Source organism: Aythya ferina, assembly GCF_964211825.1.
Source record: "Aythya ferina genome assembly, chromosome: 1".
Lineage (NCBI taxonomy): Eukaryota > Metazoa > Chordata > Aves > Anseriformes > Anatidae > Aythya > Aythya ferina.
Genome location: NC_140296.1, coordinates 42,846,526 through 42,871,203, shown reverse-complemented (window position 1 = coordinate 42,871,203; position 24,678 = coordinate 42,846,526). Strand labels below are relative to the sequence as shown.

The window sequence follows — 24,678 nt, the reverse complement described above, 5'->3', positions numbered from 1 at the left end:
TTTTAACTATATATAATTTAAATATTAGAAAAGATATGCAAATAGACTTATCCACTTTTCTTTTTTTTTTTTCTAACCTATCCATTTTTATGTGATGTTGCTCTCAGAGGCCTACTCAGAATAAATATTCCCATCCCAATAAGGTCTTGCAAAAGTAACGTTTTTGTTTTTGTTTTTTTACTATAAAAAACACTTAACAATTGTACACTCACTGATATCATAAAGAACTCAAAGAAGTACTCCTCTGAGACAAATCTGATAAAAATTGGAATACATTCTTGAAGAAACACCTAGATACAAGATCACACAAAAGGGAAGTCAGTCCTTCAGCCCTGGTTTTCCTGTTCTCTCCTGTCAAGGCACTGGACAAGCCAATCTCATGAAGAAAGCAGCAAACAGGATGCCAAGGGCTCAAACAGTGGTTTCATTAGTCGTGAGCACTACATGTAAATACCATACTGCCCTTCTCCTTTGGGAAGGCCTCAATACGATTAAGATCAATTAGGCATATTCAATACTGGAGGGATTAATGTCAAAGGCAAACAGCTCCCTGCAGCTTATGGTTTGAAAGTACCTTGGCTCACTGATGGGCACTGTTTTGGTAACATTCGTGAACACAGCACGAAGGTTCTTTGTTTACAGAATATCTGCCAAACAGACTGACTACCCTCAATCACAGAACAACATGCTATTTTTTTCCTTTTTCATGAGAGCTACTTAGAGGTAACGGGTATCACCACCATGCATGAGAGGAACTGGCTGAGAGCAGAAGACTTCGACTCCCTATTTATACCTGCCATTTTCACAATGGTTTTAATTTGATTCTGCAAAGACAAGCTCTGCCCAAAATTCAGCCCAAAGCTCTAATAAACGTTAGTCTCCATGTCTAACACTTCAGGGAGTCTTCCATGAGTTTACTATGTCATCTGTAAAATCACAAAGCTTCCTTTCTCAGACCACATAAGCACCTCTTTAGGCAAACTGCTCTTGAACAGTTAGTCATCCAGACAAGAGCACAGCATCATATCTTTTTTTCCAGATGATATCCATAACATAGTCACAGATTCAGAAGGTAATTCCAGAAGGCAATCACCCACTGATGCTAGAACCTGTATGGTTACTGAGACACTAGGACTGAAGAAGTCTATACCATTAACCGTCTAGTTCACCCTGAACTTTACTTAGGGTTTTATCAAAATGCTTTGGATGTTATATAGAAATACACATATAGAAAAAAAAAAAAAAAAAAAAAAAAAAAAAAAAAAAAAAACCACTTACAGAAGACCTTATGTTCATAACTTCTGATTTTACAGATTATCAAAATTTTGAGTAACAGTGAAGACAAATACTTAAGAAAAAAAAGCTGCAGAACACCTATGGCAATGAAAAAAGATGGATTATACAACAAAATCTTCATATTCCCAGTCATTTGCTAAAATACTAGAAAACTGTAATAGTTAAACGAGTGTCTGAAAATCATAGTAATTGAGACAACTAATTTTACGGTACATATTCAAGTACAGGTACATATTTTTGTGCTTATCTGTGTTAGCTACATATCAAGCTACACAAAATCATCCCCCACACTGTTGTACAGTGGTTAGAATTTTCAGATGTGCTATTTTCTGTTATTTTATTTACAATATACTATTAAAAGAGAACTTCTATAGTTTTAGTAAGCTGAAATATAATGATATCTAAATAACCATCATTTGAGTATCAACATATCCATAGCCATGCAGAAAATACAATATCCTCGCTTTAAAGAATTTAGCTTTTGAACAGGAATTATAATACACAGCTTTAGTAGACATATGCAACTAATAATCACTGCAGGAATATATGGTCGTGTTATTTGTGAATTGCTTTTCTTCCATATTCTAAAAAAAATGTGGAGTTTCCTTATAAACAGTTTATATTCTCATCTGCCACTGAAGTGTCAATCTTTTGGGCTGCCTGATGCTGCTATGAGGCTTCACACTAAAATTTCAAGCTCAGATGGTTAGAAACACTCCAGAAAAAAAAAAATATATATTTGCATTTATAACCTGATATATGTAGCAATCAGAAAAATAACCCAACACCTTAAAATCATTGTCAGAAAAATGCTTTCATTTATCTTGACATTACATCCAGTCTAAACTTTTCAAAGGGACACAAAGCACAGGAAGCGAACAGTAAGAAAACAGTATTTTACAACTTCTGTTCAACATCACATAGCTGTAGCATATCTGAAAAAAAGTCCATGGAGCCTGGTAATCCTGTCTCCAACTAGATCCAGAAGTGTGTATTTTGAGAAGAGCAAGAAAGACGTTTGTGTACTTGGCATCGCTCCCTAAGTTTTCCCACTGGTGTCCAACTATTTCTATCTCAAGAATTATCTAGAAATTAGCTGAGCTGGATGTGGTTTCTACTTAAGTAGCTTTTTCAGTTTCCCTTTGAGCCCATGTAAACTTTTAGCACCTGAAACATCATTTGGTGAAGTTGTGAGGAGACACCATTTGCTGATTGCCAGTGCTCGTCAGTAACAAGAAGCTGAACACTGTGAATCACAAAAATGTGTGTGTAAATGAGGGATACTAACAATCATATGAAAATCATGGCTTGTCATGGAGTTTTCATTTCTATAATTCAAGATGTATAAGATGACTAAGCAGCCGCACCCTCATACAGAATGCCTCTTGAAGGATCTTACAACCGCTTTTGAAGTTGTTCTAAAAGGACACTGATACACCTTCAGTCTTCCCAGGCTATCAAAAAACGTAAACACCTGAAAGAGTAAATAGTTTTGTAGGTACTCAGCATAATAGCCATCACAGAATTTTAACATTGTGCTTTTATTAATCTTAATGTTTTAAGATTAGGTCTAGCAAGAACTGAATAGGTAAAACAAGAATGCATACTTTACGGAAAATCTTTATAAAATTGTAGTCTTAATCTAGGGAAACAATATGAGGATATGTTTGTATTACAACCTTCCCAAGCCATCCTTAATATCTTGTTTAAGAGCTGTGTCAAATGGAACTTCAGTTGAAAGATTTCTAGAGCTATAAATATAGTCATTGAACATCTCATGCAGAGTAAGAGAATAAACGTAAAAGACTGTGTTCTAGATGTAACAAAGCTCACAAATGCTAGCTATCAGCCTAATTTGTAGTTCCTGTGAGTCTTAACCTGGCAATTCTCTACCTAGTGTTTATCATTCAAGACAGCTACAGTGAGTGGTTATGGGCTTAAACCATTGATCCTGGAAGGATGCTATCTTAGCTAAGAATGCAAAACTTTGAGAGGCCTATTAGTGAGCAAGCAAAGATTGCTAGGCATGCCCTAGCAAGTGTGCAGTCTTCCCAATGCTGCAACCTGTGTATTTGATCAAATCAGCTAATTAAATTTTCTCCTTTTGTTTATTAAAATGCTTTCCACTTATAGTGGAATCTGAAGTAAGCTTTGAGGAATGTCAGACTTTTTTTTTTTTTTTTTTTACACAGAAACATTATAGAAAGAGAGTCGCTTCACTCAGAGAGCAGCTTAAGATCATCCATTATGACATAAAGCCTATGGAAACGTATCTTCAGAAGGGAAAAAAAAAAAGAGTAGCCATTTCGGCAGAAATCAGTGCTACTTCTACAGTCTGAAAACAAACCAGATTTAGTCTCCCAGGAAACCGACTTTTTCTTTGCTTCTTTATCATGCTACCACTCCTTCTTCACTGTTTTCTTTGCATTGATTCTGAGCTTCCAAGAAGGGGTATTTCAGCAATTTCCATGACATCTCCATCTTACCCTGTAGCTGCACCCCATAATTATCTTTCTCATCAGGAGAATAAGATGAAGGCAGTTTTTAATGGGAAGTGTGTAGTAGATACACTGACTATGGTTGAAATCTAGACTAGGTCTAACAATGACAGGTAATGGCTCAGCTTTATTCTGATACAAATCTTTGATGTTATCAAGATATACACATCATGCTATAGAAGTCACAAATTATCAGAGCAACAACAAATGATTATTACAAAACAAAAGTATTTTAGAATATACTGCCGATGTTAATTGAAACTGAAAATTTTACACAGTAATTTCAAGATCTATGTAGCTCTTCAATGCACAGGATTATAAAGTACTTCATATATAAAAGTCGCAGTCACGTCTAGGGAGTAAAAGGTTATGGCAGTAGTTTTTATATGGGGTTATGGCAGCTTTGGCAAATAAATACTTAGGCCTGAAGGTTGTTATTTTTAATTAATTGTTTAAAATATTTTATACAAACATTTTTGAAGAGATAATAGGTTCTTATTTAAGCATGAGCAGTAAAATACATTGACTTAATCATTTTATGATTAGACTCCTGTGATTGCAGTCATCAACATCCAGATTGTTAAAACATATTAGTAAAAGGGGCAAATAATTACTTTTCATGTTTCTATTAAAAATGGATGTATAACGTAACAAATGCTACCTTTAATCACGACATTCCTGCGTACTCAGAGACTCTAAACGAAAAGAAACATTTACTTACTCAGTAAATTTATCCAATGATTTTATCACCTAAAAATAGTTCTCCAGTCTTGTTTAAAATTAATACAAAAGGTATAGGGATCTTCATTTCACTTAAATACCCATTTTATAAGCAGGATTGATCATCTCTCCTGATCACCTACAAAGTTTAAGGCAGATGACTAATGCCAGATAGCATTAATCTCACCTCCAAATGAATTCTAAAAATAAGAACTATCATTATGAAGAAAAAGACAAAAGGGGGAAAAAAAGATTCTAATATTTAAGATTCAAGAGCAGACTAAGTCTTCAAAATGCATACATGCCCTGCACCTGACTGGAAAGCATTAAGTAGGTAAACACCACCATACAGAGAACTCTACTTTTTTTTTTCCTACTTACAACTACCTGACTTTTTATTCTACTGTGCTCTTTACTTGAGAAAGGCACTTCTAAATAGAAACACTAAAGATATTCCTAGAGGTGTTTTCCTCCCTTAACAGATTATTCATTACTTAACTAATAGTTTTAAATGGATGAGCTATATAAATAAATCCAGAAATGTTTACACAATAAGCCAAAATCTTTCAAAGTCTTTGTACAACAAACCTAAGACTAAACTATTTTTTGTAGTCATCATCCTGTCCTTACTCAACCCAACTGTAAAAACATCACATTAAAATGCCCTTTCAACATCTTTGCATATTTAAATACACTAAAAAAATAAGCCACACATACATACTTAAAAATATCTTATTTCCTCATAGACAGAGGCAGTAATTTAAGCCCTCAATTAGCTTTCATAAAACAGTTGTGTTCTTTTTTTTTTTTTTTTAATAGTGCCTACTGCAAGGTTGAAGGAACGCTATTGCCACTACAAAGTTTTCTTAGTGTTCTTTTTACTACATATTTATTAATTTCTCTGTTTTTTTACACATCTCATTTTATCATTCCAAAAACAGAAAATCACCTTGAGTAGCATATCACATTAGCAGCAATGAACTACCCATAGCAGAATGTAAATTTTCTTGTTTGGTCACTAAAAAAAAAAATAAATAAAATAAAATTAAAAAAATCTTCTAAAAAATAAAAATAATTTTAAAAAAATCACACCACTTAGGGATTTCCCTTGTATTCCCAGTAATTCTGATTTTTTTTTGTTTGTTTGTTTTGGACAGTTTCCACAGATAAAGCTAAGCTGCACAGCTCTGGAAAAAGAAATTACACTCCTTAAGTTTTAAAGGAATTCTGTGAAAGGAAGTGAATAATCAAAGGCAAGAGGCAGCTCTTGTAGTACCCTGAGAAGTGCTCTTGCATGAGTTTACCCCATATTAGACTTTGGATTCCACTTTGAACACCCTGCCATGGGAGCCATTTCATTTTGACCTCTAATCTTATATGAAACTAGAAAATTTAACTAGTAGGAAAAAGCAATAGGAAGCAAGGCTGGTTTTGTTCTGTTTTTCAGTTACTTTCCTCCCCTCTCTTTGACAAGGACCAGGAAGAGGTTAACACAGTCAATATTTTCAAAATAACACTTGAAAAATATTCAAAAGAAGGAAGAGTTAGAACTTATTTAGTATCTACACTTAGCTATGTAGTAGAAGATGGAACTATTAGAGTTGCTCTCCTCATTCAACCCCGAGACTTCCAATTGAGTTAATGTAGCTTTAAAATCTGAAAACTTCTAAGTCACCCTACAAGCAGTTTGAGGCAAAGTGAAAATGTCTCCATTTGGTCAGTTTTCTAGAACGTGTAACATTTGCCACAGTTTAAGCCAAAATATCAAACTTGTTCTTTCATTGTCGCACAGAAATGAAACACGCATTCTCACAGAGAATTCACATCTGTGTATTAGCAAGGGGAGCAACAAGAGAGCGATGTTACATCCTGACATCACAGTGATCTACTTTGAGGTCAAAACAACCAATTCTTTATCAGTGTAACACTTCCACAAATACTATCACTTCAACATTTTATTGGTATTCATAACTGGCTATTTACAAAAAGGTACCACAGACATCAGTAAGCAGAATGAAAATAACTGCACTTGACTAGAAAATTGGCTATTAGTTACACTTCTGATCACAAGATTTGCCAGGGGCTTTATTTAACCAGAATTCAGGCCAGTCAACATTCCACATACTTCTGAAGCTTTCAAACATGTTTGTTTATACAGATTATGATACCAGTGGTAACTACGATGAGTCACCTTGTTTTCAATAAAGCAGAACTAGCTGTTATAATCACTTAAATATAGAATTGGACAACATAAGTGCCCCTCTTTTATTGTTGGGGATTCTGGTTATATTAGATTTTTTTTTTGATCCACAAAACCATCATATTTCAGTCCACAGTAACCTCAGACTTTGGGGTCTTAAGTTATTTATTCCATCTCATCATGCCAACTTGCTACTTTGCAGTTCATTAGAGTAGATAATTTGGAATATGTAAAAAGCCACAGTCTTGACACCTGTACTGTGGTTAGCAGGGATGCAATTAAAAAAAACAACTTTAAAGAAGTACGTCTTTTTCATTGTCTCAAGCAGAGTTTTCTTCTTTAAAAAGCATAGTCATCTGAGGAGTAACCTACTTCCTTGAGCTCCAACACCAGTACTCATCAACTTATTTAAAGGGAAGAAAGAAGAGTTTTACCTTATTGAAGAACTTATGAATAAAAAAAATTACAGTAGGATGGAGGCATGAGTATGTATCAAGATGATGGTAAATAGCATATTACTAGTTTTCTTATTTTTCCCCTTTAAAGAGGGAAGCTTATTTCTCAAAAGCCTTCAAAATTGTTTCTTATGTTTCTGATTACAGGGTATCTTCTCTTCTCAAAAAAGCAACAGTATGAAAAAGATAACAACATATAAATGGGAGTACAGCAGAACAGAAAAATATTTCCTACATGGCTTTTAAATTTGAAAATATAGTAAGAATTATAAAGTTGGTACTTCCATTAAAAAACAAGAAAGCATACGCATTCAAATTATCATAAGCTAGACCTATTTTTCCAGAGAACTTCTAGTTAGATATGAGTTCTGCAAGTCATAGTGAGTCATAACAGTGAAAGCTGCGAGTCTCATCAGAAATACGCAGTTGATTTGTACTAGCATTTTAGTTTGGTTCAGGAGGTAAGTTTTGAACCAAGTTTCCTGGTTGTGCCCAGTCAACCAGCTTTGATTTCTATACTTAGATTTTTCTGCTGGAGCTGTCATCTCAAAGTTTGCTAACTGAATTCCTTTTTGAGAATCTAAGAACACCTATAATGCTTTCAGCCCAAACTAGAATCAACCTGAAGTCAAACCCCTGAAGCTGAGCATGAATGTCATGTCCCCTAATCCACCCTATTTACTCTAGAACTATACCTCATGTTTCACACCATTAGACAGTGCTGACATTTTTTCATTCCTTTGTGGTTAATGTTGGGGCAGTGATATTTCTTTGCTAGTATTGCCACTGCAAGGCAGGAGTTTTGCATTAAAAAAAAAAAAAAGGCTTTAAATAATTTGTGCTTGTATTAAATTAACACTTCATCTGATTACTATGTGCAATTAAAAACAATTCCAAGCAAAAAAAAGTTCACATAACTACTTCCTTTGAGTAGACGATAGGGTGGCACACTTGGTTAGTGCACTGACCTTTTCTTTTTGGAAAAAAAGATATACACTAAACAATTAAACAAGCCCCAGAATTAAGGCCATATGACAAACTTACCCCAAACAGCTTTGATTATGGTCAATAGTTCTTAAATACGCCATAATTTACTAATACTAATAATAGCTGATATTCTAAATTTACAAAAAGCAAGTACAAGGTGCTGCAGAGCAAGAAGGCAGACAGCAAACCAGCAGAGAATCAGTCATAGTTCCCCTATCCCCATGTGAACTGCACTGTAAGTTTGTACAGACCCTGTATTTTATACGCTGACTAGGAAAGAGGGAGAAAAGGGAGCAGTAAGAAAAGCACGTAGCAAGCTAATGCTTTATAACTACTGCTCTCTATCCCCATTTTTAGAGAAATTATTAATTGAAGTCATAATAAAAGGTGTTTACCACTTTCAACTGAAGACAAAGAGGAGGTTAAGAGTTTGAGCACTGCTAAAGCACAGTATGAAATATACCTTTTATTTCTACAAGAGGCATAATTAAGGTTGCATGTCTTTACAGGATTGTAGGAGGTGAATCAAGCATTCACATTGTTACTACACTGGTAATGCAAAAAAAAAGTTACGACTAAAATTAAATCTGTTACTTCATTTAAACAAAATTTTTGCAATTGAAATTATTCTTCACAAGCAGAAAGACAAACCAGTCATTCCTCTTACCTAAAATTCCTTGGATATAAGTGTACTTACACCTTTAGATTTATTTATATGCATTTTTAAAAGATACTTACTGGTCTAAGAGTTGGTCATATTTTCTTAAAGCATCCTTTTCAGCAATAACTGCTCTTTCTTTTTCAGCAACAGCATTATCTCTTGCTTCTCTCAAATTTCTGAAGGAAACAGAAGTATTCTGTCAATATTCTGTTAGGAGAAAGACTTTTGCTTCATGGATTACTACTGACTGATCCCAACTCTAATACTACCTACTTCAGTTTTGGTAGAGCAATAGAGGGCTGTCTATATGCTTATCCATTACACTTCACATTACATTCATATATAGCAACAAAAATGAAAAATTTCCCGTTCTGAAATTCTGAAAACAATGATCAAACAACCTAGTTACACTTAGAAATCCATGAGCAATTTGGAATATGAGAACTATAAATTTCTTCTTTTTTTTTTTTTTTTGGTAGGAATTCAATACATTCCAATAATTTTACTGGGTACTTCACTAAAAAGTAGGGGAATGGTGCCCTTCTAGCTAAGATAACTTACAACTTTTATGATAAAGAAAGAAAAGATCAGCCAGGCACAGAAATCCTACTTCCACATGCGACTAATTGCATAGTTAGTCATATAGGTTTTGCATATTGTTGGTGTTTCCTTCTGGTTTCTATCACACTTTTATTGTATCCCACCCCACCCCTTATTTTAGCTTCTTGGACTGACTCATCCAAGGGTAAAACAACCATTCAAGGAAAACATCAGTCCCGTCAGACTTCTCAAAGTGAGAAGGAAAAGAGTTAAACATTAAACTAGCTTAGTTTTAATACATTTCTATGCTTTGAGCTTTAAGATAAAACCATCATCTTAGTTTTATTTTCAGTCACAGGCAATCAGCATCTTATCACATCACATAACTTCAAACTGTTTTGCTCCTAATTTGGGCTTCCATCTCTCTCAACACTGAGGGGAAAGCACCATCTTTTGGTGACATTTTTTCAAAATTAATTTATAAAGAGCATGCACTAGAAATCCTTTTTCTTGTGAAATGTGAAGTCAAATATAAGCGATTTACACTTCAAAAGTAATTATTTCAAAGCGAGAAAAAAAGTGTAAATTGGTTCCAGATGCAAAGAAGATTTCCTTCAATGTTGTTAATTTTTTAAATGATACATAGACCAATGTCAAAACTCAACCAACAGCCTAATAATTCTTTGTAATTCAATATAGATTTGAACAGAGGAAGTGGTGCGTATGTATATGTGCGTATATATACATTTTACTCACACTTGCAAAACTACAGAGTGATGCAATATTTTTAATTAGAAACTTTCAGTTGCCTGGAAGACAGACAGCAGGAGTCATGCTCTTTTTTTTTTTTTTTTTTTTTTTTCCACTCTACAGAGCAATAACAAAGCTACCTATTAGAAGAACAGATGCTAATGCCACAAATATCTTTATATTATGGTTATTTTCTTTTCCACACAACACACAATGAGTTTATAGTGAATTGTTAAGTGCTCCTCCCATTTTAAAGGGGTACAAGTGGCAAAAAAGCAAGCTCAAAAATAAATATAGCACCAAAAGTCCAAGTCCCTATAGGGAACCCTAAAAACTTACATAAATGCCTAACACCGCACATAATTCCATGGAATTTAACAAGACAACACAAAATACAGAATTCAGTCCAGAGGTCTTTGCAGGACTAGGATCTCCTTCAAAAGATGATTTTATAATTTACAATAAATGAATGCTTTTGTGAATGATAATTCTCTAAGTCTCAAACAGATCAATTTTAGAAGTGTATCAGTCTTACTGGTTTTTCTCTCTTTATTTTTCCTGCTCTGCTTTTTGCATCAGTACCTTCCTTTCTAGTTTCCTGGCACATTTTCAAGACTGTCCATACAGCATGGCAGGTAAATCAACACATTTTGTATGAATTAACTAACACTGTACATCTGAACAAACTTAAAACCACTGAAGTTTATCTACAAGATGAGTTTTAATATTTCTTTTCATTAACACTGTTAATGTCAGTCATTTCATAATAAATTTAACACTTATCTTTACTGTGCAAATTTGTTTCTTCTTAGCTTTTACAGGATTTTCATTAATTTTATAATTGAACTTAATTTCTCACATTTTGTTTATCTCTCATTAAGCCAGTCAACTAATATTGTACCCCAGCACAAAACAGTACTTGCAAGTTTGTTTTAATTAGCTTATTGCCACATCTTATCTACCTGTTTTCACGTTCATACATCTCTTTTGAAGTGCTTCGAAGTTGTTCTATTTCTTGATTTGTTTTCAGTCTTAATTGTTCCAACTCCTCATGAAGTCTCTTTTCATATTCTGTTTTATAGTGGTCCCTATAAAAAAAAAAAAAAAAAACAAAACAAAAAAAAAAAAAAAAAACAAAAAAAACAAAAAAAAAAAAAACAAATGACACAGGAATTTAAAATGAATTGCATGGCCAAAATATGAAAGCTTCAGTTGCAGCAGTACATTTCACAGTTTGATTATTATTCATTTTTCTGCAACTTTGCTTAGATGACATACTAGCCTGTCACTTTGCAAATTTACTGAAAATTTTACCAGTAACAAGAGCTTTCTACAAACTTTACAATATGTAAAGTTTCTGATGTAGAAATCCTTTGTCACCATCTACATGAGTGCTTATAATAATTAACCACTTAAAAGGATTTTTAGTTACTTACTTCCCAACATTTTCTAGCTTCTTCATAAGTGTAAGGGTCAGTAAACTTAACTACAATACTGCCATACTGCAAGATTTTGTTGTGTGCTATTTACACCTCATCCTAGGGGTAAAACGTTGTAAGAAACACTGAAGATTACGTGCTGTTGAAATTTGCAAAATAAAAATAAGAGATTTACTTATTTATCCTGTCAATATTACAAATAAATTAACTAAAATAAATATGTATTTTTAAGTAGCAGATATCAGAAGATTCCAGGATAAATCATCTCATTTCAGAGTAATACTGACACTTAGCTACTGTTCAAGAATAATCAATCCACAATGAAGCCACTGGTAGCCATTACAGGTCTGGAAATAAAAGCACATATAGGAAGAAATATGCATTTACAGCCATAAAAAGTTTTCGATTCCTTTGGATTTCCAGTTGTGGAATACCTTGTACTTTTTAGAAATCAGCACCTGAACTGGCCAAAAACTTCCTCTGAATTGAACAAACGCATAAAACTATTTACATATTACAGAACATATGCTGTTCAGGTTTTCATCCTTTTTTCCTTTTTTTTTTTTTTAAATTAAGACACTGAATTTGAGGTGGCTCTTCAGAGTAAATATTTCTCCCTTCCTTACTCAAGCGCACCACTCTATAGCAAGGTATTTTGTGAAGATCTTTGATACAATACAGAAGTTAATGACCCAAAAAACACACTGCACTGAAATGCACATTAGAATTTTTTTTTTCCTGTTCTGAAAAGAACAGAAAGGAAACAAATGCTGAAGATCAGGACACAACTCTTACAGAATCAACTAGGATTATCATCTTCTTTGTATTCAGATGGCAGCGACTTGCTATTACCATAACTACTCATCATTTCTACAGTTGCAGAAATTATACTTCCCTCCAGTAGCAAGACTGTTAAAAGTCAGGAAGGTTCACTGAAAATTTTAGAAGAATCTGGAAGAGCCCTGAACACCCCCAGTGATGTCACCAGAAGACAGTTAAAACTGACACTTATTTTTATGGTAACTAAAATAAACAAGTGATACCACTTGTTTAATGGAAATATTCTAAGTAAGCAACTTGACAGACCTGCCAAGCACCTTTTAATGAACACTGAGCTGCTGCTGCTGAAGCAACTGTAGGGAAAGGAGTAATACTTAGATAGACTTCTGATAAGCAATACAAACTGGAACCCCATAGCTGGTAATTTCAGTAGAGTGCTCTTATATTTCCATTTAGATTACAATTTGTCTTTTAGTTGTGTTATAGTAGAGTCGTATTTAGGACACTTCATCTTAGTTATGAAAGGACACAAGATTTATAGATGCTGTTTGCATCTTGCTGATTCAAATAAAATGAAGGAAAGCTGAACTGGCTTCATACTCGAAGCTCAAGAAGAGATTCATCCAACCCACAGCTGTTTTGCTAAGGACCTTGCTAACCAAAAAAAGGGCTGTATGTTCATTAATGAATATAGGCAAATACCTGATATCATTTTGGGGTAAATTTTGAAGTAGTATTTTTGTTATCTAGATGTAGAGAAACGTAGATGATCCATGAACTGGATAACCTTGAAATTTGACTAAGAAAAATCTAAATGTGGTCTGAAGTTTTATAGTATAGTACTATATTTGTAGCAAGACATATAGGTAAATAATGTAGTATTTCCTATTTGACATCCTGTACGTATGCCAATATCAATTCAAATAGCATAAAAATTGGACACCATTTACCACATACATGTAATACACGACTAGCATACAATGGTCAATTTGTTCCTCTAGGCAAACGTTAGAATATCTGTATTCAGACCTGAGATATGAAAGACTGAGAGCTGATACGAAACAAACTATGTCCTATTTTAAACATTTGTGAAAATTAAATATATTTCATTCTGTAAAAATGGTTTAAATTATCTTTTCAAACATTCCTGTTTTTAATAAGGGTCATTTGTCAATGAAAGAGGTGAAACATGCACTTAGAATAATTTCTCTTTTTTTTGCAATTAATTACAGTTACCTTACTTTACTTACTAAAGAGCATTGTTGCCGTAAGCCTTCAGTACTGAAACCTTCACTGCTGTAGTCTTATATCAAAGTTTTAAGAAAATTTTGCTCACGTATAAATACACATTAAAAGCATGAGCAGCATTCTATTTCTAGTTACGCAAAAATAGGCTAGTTTTCTGGAAGCTAAGAATTTTTATTTTAAAACAGGATTTGTGCAAGAAACAAGGTAAAAGTTAAATAATGACTACTTGACAGAAGCGAAGACACACTAACTTACCTGGACGCAACATATTTTTCATACATTTCTTCCCTAGCTTTTTTGGCATCCTCTAACTGAACCTGAAGTCTTTCAAGACGATCTTCTTCATGTGCACAGCGAACACTAAGCTCCATGTTCTGGCGATTAAGATAATCTTTATCTTTTTGCAACAGGTTTAGGGATTGTTGTATGGTTGTCAGCTATAAAAGGCATTAAAAAGAACACTAACGTGAACTTCTAGATAAATATTTAACCAACACACACATACAGATTTTTCCCTTTTGACCCTATTCTATGAAACACTGAAACTGGAAAAAAAAAAAAAAATATATATATATAATCATGTTTAAGTTGGTGAAGCTCTACACTCAAAAAAAGACTTTAATAAAATTTCAATTTTTTATGAAACTTTCATTATTTATTTTTGGTAGTTGGCACCTGAAAAGGTGTAAAGAGCCCCATAATATTCCTGTGTATCTTTAACAGTTAGCTATTGAATAGTAATTGCACTGAATAATACTGATAGTACTAAATCAAAAGCGATACATACTAAATATGTTTGTTAGTACAAACCCATCATCATACTGGCTACAATACTCTAAGAAATAGAAGTAAAGAGTTTAAAGGCAACAGACTGATTACTGCTCAATAAAGAAAAGGCAAAACTGATAGTTCTGGGGCTGAACTATGATTGTCACGGACAAAATAATGTTCCAGGCCAGGACCAAGGGCAAGGATGGCTATGCATCAATTTTTTTCACCTTTGTTTAGCACAGCATTGCTACAGATAGCTGTAACTGGTCTCCACATCTATTTGATATTAAGGTTGTCAGAGGACAACCACAGAGCATAATGTCACTGGTGCTGAGTGGTCCGATTACAAATACAATAGCAAAAGGCACTTTTATCAACTTCAATAATTTTGCAGTTTAAGCTCCCAAGGATGTCACATGTCAAGCTAAAAGAATAATAAATTAATAACTTATGAGAAACACGTCCCCAAAGACATGTAAACATCCTGTACACATTTTAAACAGAATTCATGCCTCCTAAGTCATAAAAGCACAAAAAGGTTACTTAAAGGAGATATTTCAGTCACCCACAAGAAGCAGGTTAGCAGCTGAAAAGTCATAGGGAAAAAAGCTCTTCAGGCACAGTTCTCTCTATTTGACCACTTGCTGAACATGAACACCATTGAGGATAAGGTGTAAATGCCTATCCTATACTTTAAGGGGAAAAAAAACACAAGACTGTCCACTCTCTCAAAGTAACAGGTTATATGTACAATCTACAGTGATGACAGACTTTATGCATTACTACTTGAAGAAAAATCTAGAAGTTCATAGCCCTCCAATTCCTCCCTCCCCTGGAATATATACTGTGTAAACACTTAAGCTTGAAGTGGCATTTTAGTTTAAAGTGGTACTATTTTTATTCCTTTTAAGATTTACTTAGTATAAAATTAATGAAAAAACATTATTGCTGCTACACTTCAGCCCTTGATGCCTTCATACATCTCCATGTACATGGCAATACTTTCTTGGCCATTGTTGCAGGATGAGAACAAACCTGTATTTTGATATCCCCTTACAATGCTAAAACATTGATGAAGAAACAGCTTAACAAAACCTTCAGATTGCTATGAAAGAGAAAATAAAAGAATTTCTAACAAAACATCAAATTGTTTCTTTTTTTTTTTTTTTTTTTTCCAGAAGATCTTTATGGCTACCTGCAAAATTAGGCAGAAGAGTACTCTCTTAAGTGGTAGCTATAGTCACCACTTAATGTGTAACACTGTTCAGAAACCCTAAGGAACACAACCTCCCTTGAATTCTCTAAGAAGTAATTGGTATCCCTATGCTGCCACTGTCAGTCAGCAGACAGAGATCTTCCACTTGATTTTGGGCCCCTTGCTACAAGAAGGACATCGAGGTGCTTGAGCAGGTCCAGAGAAGGGCGACGAAGCTGGTGAGGGGCCTGGAGAACAAGTCCTATGAGGAGCGGCTGAGGGAGCTGGGCTTGTTCAGCCTGGAGAAGAGGAGGCTCAGGGGCGACCTTATTGCTCTCTACAGATACCTTAAAGGAGGCTGTAGTGAGGTGGGGGTTGGTTTGTTCTCCCATGTGCCTGGTGACAGGATGAGGGGGAATGGGCTAAAGTTGCGCCAGGGGAGGTTTAGGTTCGATGTTTGGAAGAATTTCTTTACCGAAAGGGTTGTTAGGCATTGGAACAGGCTGCCCAGGGAAGTGGTGGAGTCACCATCCCTGGAAGTCTTCAAAAGACGTTTAGATGTAGAGCTTAGGGATATGGTTTAGTGGGGACTGCTAGCGTTAGGTCAGAGGTTGGACTCGATGATCTTGAGGTCTCTTCCAACCTAGAAATTCTGTGATTCTTGCCCAGACAAGTACAGAACTCAAGAGTAACCTTCTTGTGCAGTGTCTCTTACGTATCACATTAAAATAAATTAATAAAATTCACAAGATTTATTCAGAATAGCTAATCAATTTTTTCCCTATTCCTTTTGGTGTATCCCGGTAAGATTTCTGTACATAAAACCAGCTTAAAAAGTAGCCTTAGTTTTGCACTGAAGTTGCATTGAGCTACAAATCACCTGAAAATTAGACAATGGTAATTAGAAACTGATGAAGTTTCTTTCTTGAGATTCAGTAAAGCAAAAACAAAATATCACCTTTTTCCCTCCTGGAAAGCTGTTGCAATGTTACACCTACCTCAGAGAAAAACCCTTTAGTGATTTTTAAAGTTCTGGATGATTCACTCCTAACTAGCTAACTTAAGGTAAAAAACTAATCCTGCAGGTTCAGTGAACAAATCCTCCCTATAAACAATCTAGATGCAGAAATAGTGATAATGGATACTTAGCAATGAAAGCTTGTACTGGTATAAGCAACCAAATCCTATAGATAAGCCAGTGGATTTGGAAACACTCTCCATATGTGTTTCTGAGTTCCTTGACCCAAAAGTTATCATACGTGCTCAACAGGGTGCCATCACTGAACCACTGTGACTCTTGGATGAATAAACTAATGAACTGAGAAGCAACAAATGAATGTTCCTCTTGACCTAGCAGGCCTCTGGCTCTTGGAAGGAATTTCTTTTGTGAAATACTAGCGCTACCAAATGGTAATGTTTGAGGCTTGTGTGAAGTGACTGACCTAACGGGAATCAGAACTCACTAGAACCCTAAGAAAGGTGAGAATCCCTCTGTATCTGGCAAGGCATTTATTCATCATCCCAACAGAAACACTTTCAAAGACTAATGGAGACACGTCGAAAAAAGGAAGTCTACCAGCCTAGCAGACAGACCTGCCCAAAAGGCAAGCAGCACTGGAATTCTTCTCGTCAATGGAAAGAAGAGGTCCAGAACACCAGTGTTTTTATTCCTGACACAGTCCTAATTTCTGCAAAGTGAAGGAAACGTCAGTAATGTTTCAGTTACTTAGGAGTCACAAAGAAGAGAAAACTATGTATTCCATATACGCGACAAAACAAGCCATACGGTAGCTCTGCCCGATCGTCACTACTGGTCAGAAAGATTTAAAGTAACTTGTAACTAACTGGTTATGCAACTTTTGATAGAGAGGGCATACTCACAGCGTTCAGCCTTTGGACGACTGAAACAAAGGAAGACTGAGCTAGAGAGCTAGGAACATGGTGTGTACACACATCCAGGGAAAAACACACGGCATATGAGCTGGCTGATATTGCTGTGAGGGTGCTCTCCTGCTTGGAAGACCATAGGAAGTAAGAGAGCCTTTTCAAGTAAGAGAGCCTTCTGACAGCTGGTATCCATCTTCAAGGTGAGGACCTAGGGAACTATGGGTTGGTCTAATCTAAACTCACTCCCTTCAAAAATTACAAAGCAAATCCTCCTGGAAGATGTGTCCACAAGCATGGAGGAACAAGAGACTAGAAACATCTAACATGGATTTACCAAGATCTGGCAAACCTGATGAGGCTGGCTCCCCAGATGGACAAACAGCTGCCAATGTCATTTACTTGGACTTTTGCATAGCTTTCAGATGCCTCCCATAATAAACATTTTGCCAGCAAGATATGGCTTGCATAGGTAAGTAAGAGATTGAACAAATTGAACATAAGCCACAATTGCATCCTGACAGCAAAGAAAGCCGTGTACCTACTAGGTTTTTGTACCAAAGCTCCCCATAAAGATAGACATTAACATACTGTACCAAGGCCAGAATTCTACCAAGATGGTCATAGGCTACAACACATGAAGGGGCTCAGAGAACGAGTTTTTTTTGTTTGTTTGTTTTCCCCTTCCTCCTTCCCTAGCTGCCAGAAGACAAATCTGGACAGGGAAAATCTTATTGTTATCTTCACCTATATAATTGGAACACAGAAACAGGGCCAGACTCTCAGAAGTGCATAGCGACAGGACAATAGGCAACAGCAACAAACCGCAACACCTCTGACCAGGTTTTACAAAGACTTTTTCACAAAGAGGACAGACAAACAATGGAACGGGTTGTCCTGAAAGGCCACAGAACGCCCACCCTCCAAGACATTAAAAACTTGACAAAGCTGTAAACAACCTGACATAAAGTGGCTCTACTCTGCATGGAGGGACTGGCATCCCAAGGGCCATCTTGATACAAATTATTCTATAGTCCTACAGGTGCTTACAGACTTGACTAGACAGAGAGTCAAACTCCCAAGTTGAGGAAAGACAATTACCGAAATATGAAATTTAAAGTTTACCTCTTTCGATAAATCATTTCTTTCTTTAGCTTGTGCTTTATGTGACATCTCTAATATTTCATATTTTCTTCTGAGTTCTGACAATTCATGTTCAAATGCATCACGTTCACTGTTAAAATAAAGTGAAATTATTAGACACGTAAAATGTAATGAACAGGAGTCCTATGCTTTTGTTATTTCTCAGCCTTCTTTCAGTTCATGACACTGAATTCTACCATCAAGTCACTCACAGGGCAGCTAGTGTCTTATTATAGGGAAGAGTTTTCTTCATTTAAGTATTTAAACAATGATTCTAAGTTACAGTATACTAATTCTGAATCCCTATCCTAAATTATTTCATCCTCTTCTGACTATTCTTCTTTAGTGTAACTTTGGGCTGTACATTTCATTGCTAAGAGGAGAAATGTAGGTACCCTCATCTAGCCTTCCAGTTTTGTCAAGATTTTGGTGCTATTTCCCATTATAATCTCCTGAATCTTTTGCAGATATTTAAGTTGGATAAAAACTGAAGTGACTTCATTCCCATTCCTAATCACACAGAAAGCGAAGCACAGTTGTTCTCAATTGCTGCTCTCCCCTGTATACAGTCCCTTGATGCCAGAGGAAGTAACTCTATTCTTCTCATATTTAAAACATACATCATACATCTGCAAAAATTACCTTGGTGTCCTGAATAACAGTGCTTCCCATATGCACAAAGAAGCAACTCTGTCACCACTGTATCTGACCCTGTCAGAACAGTGGAATGAATGAGCCAGTGAGCCTGCAGTTTGGAAAAAAAAAGCTGACCACTTTTATATTAAGCATAAGCATAGCTTTAGAACTGTGATAACTTGCATTACACCAGAACCAGAAGATTTAACACAACATTTTTAAAGGCAGAAATGAGCCTGGAAGTGATTAACTCCCGCAATGCTCCCAAATATCCTGATGCAGGCATGCCAATAGTGCTCCTTCCCCTCCTCTTCGTCTGTGCCTACCTAGATGAATACAACCTACTCTCTCAAATATAGTTTTGGCACGTTCATTCATGCCATTTTCAACTCAAGACTATTTTGAATGTACACTGTTAAACACAGGGGCCATTCACAAGAAAGTTATTACAATCCACTTAATAAGATGCAGTTGCACATGGGAAGCAAACCATAGCATCAATCCATCCTATTTGCAACAGGCTTCCAGGTAGATTCCAAGGTTGTTTTAGTATATATGGCTGTGAACAGTTATCCAGAAGACAGACCCTCTTTCAAATGAGTTAGTGGCACAGTCATTTGTGTCAATAACTGTACCTGAGATTATGCAGTATGAACAACAAGGAACTGACAGGGTGTTTTCTATTCATAAACCTCATTTTTGAATCCATTTCCCAAAAAAACTGCCAAAGGCCAGATTTCATGTACTCGGAAGCAAACTGAAAAAGCCGCTGGGGAGACAGACTGTGAAGTATGTGCCTGAGTGTATTTATAAAAAGTCCATTTTCACTATTTTGCTTTTGAGATGGGCACTCAAACCATAGGCAAGAACCCTAAAATTTGCATTTTAAAAATGGAGACGCTTGAACTTTCTGTAGTTGCACAAAGGTTTTCTTACGATTCTCTGATAAAGAGAATCTTCAAATCTCAGTTCTCATAGCTGCCCTTCCAGATTTATGGTTGTTAAACACGTTAATGTTTAAATTGTTAAACATTAATTCCCAGGGTCCTACTCTCTTAATTCACTGTGTGGGCACCCCGCAGTAGAGCCCTGGCCATTTTTTTAGATCACAGCTTTTAAGCTCTAAGAATAGTATTTTGCCTAAGACGTTTGTAATTGACAGCCCCCATTTCTATAGTTGCAATGCAACAGGTAGGCTCTTCTGAAAAACACAGGAAATTGTTGAATAAATTTTAGGAAGATAATTTGATGCACCAGATTTTAACGTGTTTTTCATTTCATGACTGCAATGTTCTATGCGACATAGCTGAGTTATTAGTGGACAGGTAAGGTAAAATAAGTGGCACACAAGAGCCAAAAATCATGAAATGAAACTTCAACTTTGATTGACTAAACTAAAAAGCTTTTAATCTATTAATATTTGTGTATTAGTAGAACATGAAGTTTAGAGATACCTACCATTTTACTTTATCGTAATTCTCTTGTCTGTAATCACCTTGTTGAATCATCTGCTTGGTATCAGCCAGTTCCAGTGTTAAACGTTGGCATCTAACCTCAAGTTCTGACCGACTCCTCCGCTCATCTTCATAGCTCTAGAATGCAAGACATTTTAAAGTGACCACAGCTATACTTAGATTTTCTTGAAACAATCACAGTCCAAACATTGTGAAGTCCACTTGTATATATTCAAGCAGTAGTATTTTCATTTGTCAGTCTCGTACACACCACAAAGTAACCAGCTGTATGGATTGTCAAACTTATTTTATCTTATTTTAACTGTTGATTAATATACCTATTTTTTTCCTAATGCTCTTGTCCATTAGCCCAACTTCTTAGCCCTCATACATGTATATCCTACACATTTGTAGGACACTGGCTGTAACAGGACACAAGTCACACCACCTATACGACATTTTCAAAACCAGTCTGCTTGTGATAGTTGGTCATTCAGAAGCTTTGGGAACTTCTGTCAAAATTTCAGCCTTAAGACGTGACTATAGAATCAATCGTTACTCCACTGTAAATTAATTTTGCAGTCAAAAACTGCAGTAAGTACTTAATTTTTCAAAAGTAAACTACAAGCTATGTTTTAGACAGGCATATAAAAGAACAGTAATTGTCTTTAGCTAGCTTTTAATAGGCAAGAGAAGTTCACAACAACAGGATATATAGACAGCAGGATATATGGAGTGGGTGAATCCTAGATATGGCTTCCTAGGAGGAGCAAATACAAGGATAATATTCAAGGATAGGGATGGAAATGTACAAAGAATGCTCTTTACCAAACTCATAGGCATCATAAAGAAACCCGAACAGAATGTCTTTTGGAAAAAACACCTAAACGCTTGTTAGACATTACAGAAATGCACAACTGACCTACTAATCTTACTGTAGGTATGTTGTTGACACATATACTTCACAAATTCGCAACTTTTACTTGCTATAAAAACCACATAGATCACAATTTTACACAAAATCACGGCTTTAAAAAGTTTTTCTGAAAATTCTGGAAGATAAATCAGTAAGAATATGTAATCTATAGACACAATTGTTATCCATCCTAATGTACTGATATATGTTGCTTATTTTTAGGTTTATCCTAATTAATGATATACATTAAGCAAGCCAGGACTATAGAAGAGTGTCTGTAAGTAATTAATGTGCCATAATTTCTAAAGATAGCATTATAATAACAGTAAAGCCTCTGTCAGATTATTTTTTTTTTAAGTTGTTGTCTACCACTTAAATAGAGTTTCAAATATGGAACATACAGGTGCAAGTACAAGCGCAAATATGACTCATCTTGCAATAGGATACGGTGGTAAGGGCACTTGAAAGTTAAGTGCAGACTGAAAGGTTAAGTTTTGATACAATTCCTTTGTAGATATCCTGTGCCATTCCGTTACTAATATCATGCTGGAATTTATACACCACTCACAGAGTGGGCTATTAAAACTCCTACAGTCTTACAGATTTAGCACCTAGAAGACAATTACCAGAAGTATAAAATTAAAATTGGTGAACTACAGATGTGTTTCCAAGCACATCTCCAGACAAATCTGTCATGAACATCTCTAAAGCACCAATTAGAAGTTAAATATCTGCAAAATTTGCACCTTCTAACACCTGAGACTTAAAATAGGATTTGAATTTTACTCAACAAATCAGTTGTTAATGTCATGATAATGTCAAGCTACAAGATATCTCAGGCAATATGGGGACGTTAAAGCCTACTTTTGAAAAGTGATACCAAGACATATTTCAACTATCAAACATTTAAACATGTAATTAAACATAGCTGTTTTTTTTTTTTTTTGGTCTTATTGTTTTTAAAGATTTAGAGTAATTCTTGAAAAAATACTAATTCTACTGCATAAGTCTGTTTTCCAATTACCTGATCTTTTAGGTGTGAAACGCACGTTTTAATCACAGGAAAAAGCAGCAACGAGGCAAGTCAAACATTCAGTCTATATAGACTAACACAGAGAAAAGCCTACAGTATGCATAACTCCAGGTAGCAGATAAACAGACTTCTGGACTTCTATAGCAACACATCTTAAATACAAGCAATCAAGCTGCCTGTGCTTAGGAAGAATAAGCTCAGCTTTGAATGCGATGAAGTTAATTTGGTTTATAAAAACATTCGTATACCCTGAACTGATTTTAAGATCTCTGCACTGGAACATCTTTATCTTTCAATTTATCTCCAAGAGATAGCTTGGACGTCCTGATGAACATGTCCTGCTGAAGCAGAAAGGGGGGCTTTTAAATGGATCAAGATACTCTTTCAAGGACCTGAATTGGAAATAACACCAATAAATAAAAATTACTAGTTTAAATAAGCTGACAAATCTTAACAAAATGTAAAGGATAAACATTACTTACTTGCAATGGAACATGATTATGGTGATGTCTTTTCTTCAGCTTCTTACTAACTTTTACTACTACACACTGTAGCAACTCAGACAAATGAGGTGGTTAAAACAAATGAACCTCTGCTATATGAGATGGGTAGGCATACATTGCCTAAAGAAATTAATAGAAATGTCCAACAGACCCAACGTTTAACCAGAGCAGATGGTTTCTAGAGAGCATGAGAAGTAGTCCCTACCAAAAAGTATTTCAATTTTCTTTACAAATACTGTTGATAGGAAGCTGTTTCAAGCAGGAGATTCTAATCTTACATAATCTGCACCATTTTAAACCCAAAGCAGATACAGAAACTAAAGATATAATGACAGACCTCAGTTTTATGGTATTAAGCTTCACTTTTATCCTCCATCTGGACTGAAGAGCAACTTAGGGTAGTCACTGAAACAAACACCTACCTAAATTCCAGGTACAAAATGTGGATGACATACTTTTTGAACAAATTCAGTGAGACATATTACATGCTAGGGATTTACTGATCTTTTGAAAGGCCTGTGGGGATGAGAAGATAAACAACAGAAATGCACGAAAAGATTCATCAGCCAATCAAGTAATAGTATGACTTCACACTATTGACAGATAAGGCTGTGAAAGAAAGTGATCCTGCTTTTAAAAAGCCTATTTCAAAGAACTTCATCTTTGAAGGATAACTCACACGAGCTAGCACTTTCTATTCATATTCTAAAGTACCTAAAAACCTCTGCAAATGTAAAGCTACTATATCATTGTGATGTGTAAACTCCTTCCTTATTTGAACGGGCTGCTGCTACTTAGTAAAAATGGCATTTTGTTTCAATTTGTTTATTGGTCAATACAGTATTTATTTGAATACAACTGTCCAAACAAAAGGAAAATGTTACGCATAACTGGATGAATAAAACTTCTGTTCTAGTATGTTGGTATGAAATTGGTAATCTGCCAAGGACTGTAGATAGGACACTACCTGCCATTAAAGATGATAAATGAAAACATTTATCTACTTTCAAAACAGTAAAGTTCTGCAAGAAAGGTAAGGATGGCCTTTTCTGCAAAAGAAACTGGCGGAAAATAACAAGCTCTTTTTCTTTGGATCTGAGTTGATGAGAATCTACTCTTCACTTAGACGTTCTCAGATGAAAAAAGTCCTTCGGATCATTGCATTAGACACCAGAATTAAGCCATTTGGTCCTTCTGAACAACGACCAGCAATCTATACAAGCCAAAGTTTTCTATCAAGAGGTAGAAGATTAGATAGGAAAAAGAATTTCAATAGAAAAATGAGTTTTCCTGAGGCTTGAAAATGTTAAATTGCTGCCCTGAACTAACAGTTATTGGTAGAAATTCTTTCTTTGCAGCTTTCTTCCTGTACAAGATAAATATTAATGATAATGAAAGAAAGGAGACACACAGTTAACCTAGAAATGTAGTCGTATTTGTCCCTTCCAGAGAACAATGTAGAGGCCAAGTAATCAAAGCGCCGCTTGAAAGAATTGGTGTTTGGGGAAGGCTTCTAGCGTGCAGTCTCTAGTTACAGATGTGAAACCTTCAGCAGAAATCTTAGGGAAC

At 35.4% G+C, this 24,678-nt stretch overlaps 1 protein-coding gene across 5 annotated transcripts in view; it reads right to left on the bottom strand.

Moving 5' to 3' along the window:
- The window catches only part of PIBF1 (progesterone immunomodulatory binding factor 1), a 136,204-nt gene that overhangs the window by 80,155 nt on the left and 31,371 nt on the right, over positions 1 to 24,678 (bottom strand). For 4 of the 5 annotated variants that reach the window (XM_084534803.1, XM_084534802.1, XM_084534801.1 and 1 more), the window contains exons 6-11: positions 20,662 to 20,795; positions 19,210 to 19,278; positions 18,550 to 18,658; positions 13,830 to 14,011; positions 11,070 to 11,195; positions 8,895 to 8,993 (exon numbers count right to left, since the gene is read on the bottom strand). In XM_084534803.1, the coding sequence (XP_084390929.1) occupies positions 8,895 to 8,993; positions 11,070 to 11,195; positions 13,830 to 14,011; positions 18,550 to 18,658; positions 19,210 to 19,278; positions 20,662 to 20,795 (719 nt within the window). The remainder of the gene's footprint in view (positions 1 to 8,894; positions 8,994 to 11,069; positions 11,196 to 13,829; positions 14,012 to 18,549; positions 18,659 to 19,209; positions 19,279 to 20,661; positions 20,796 to 24,678) is intronic. The other variant, XM_084534805.1, reaches the window with a different exon arrangement.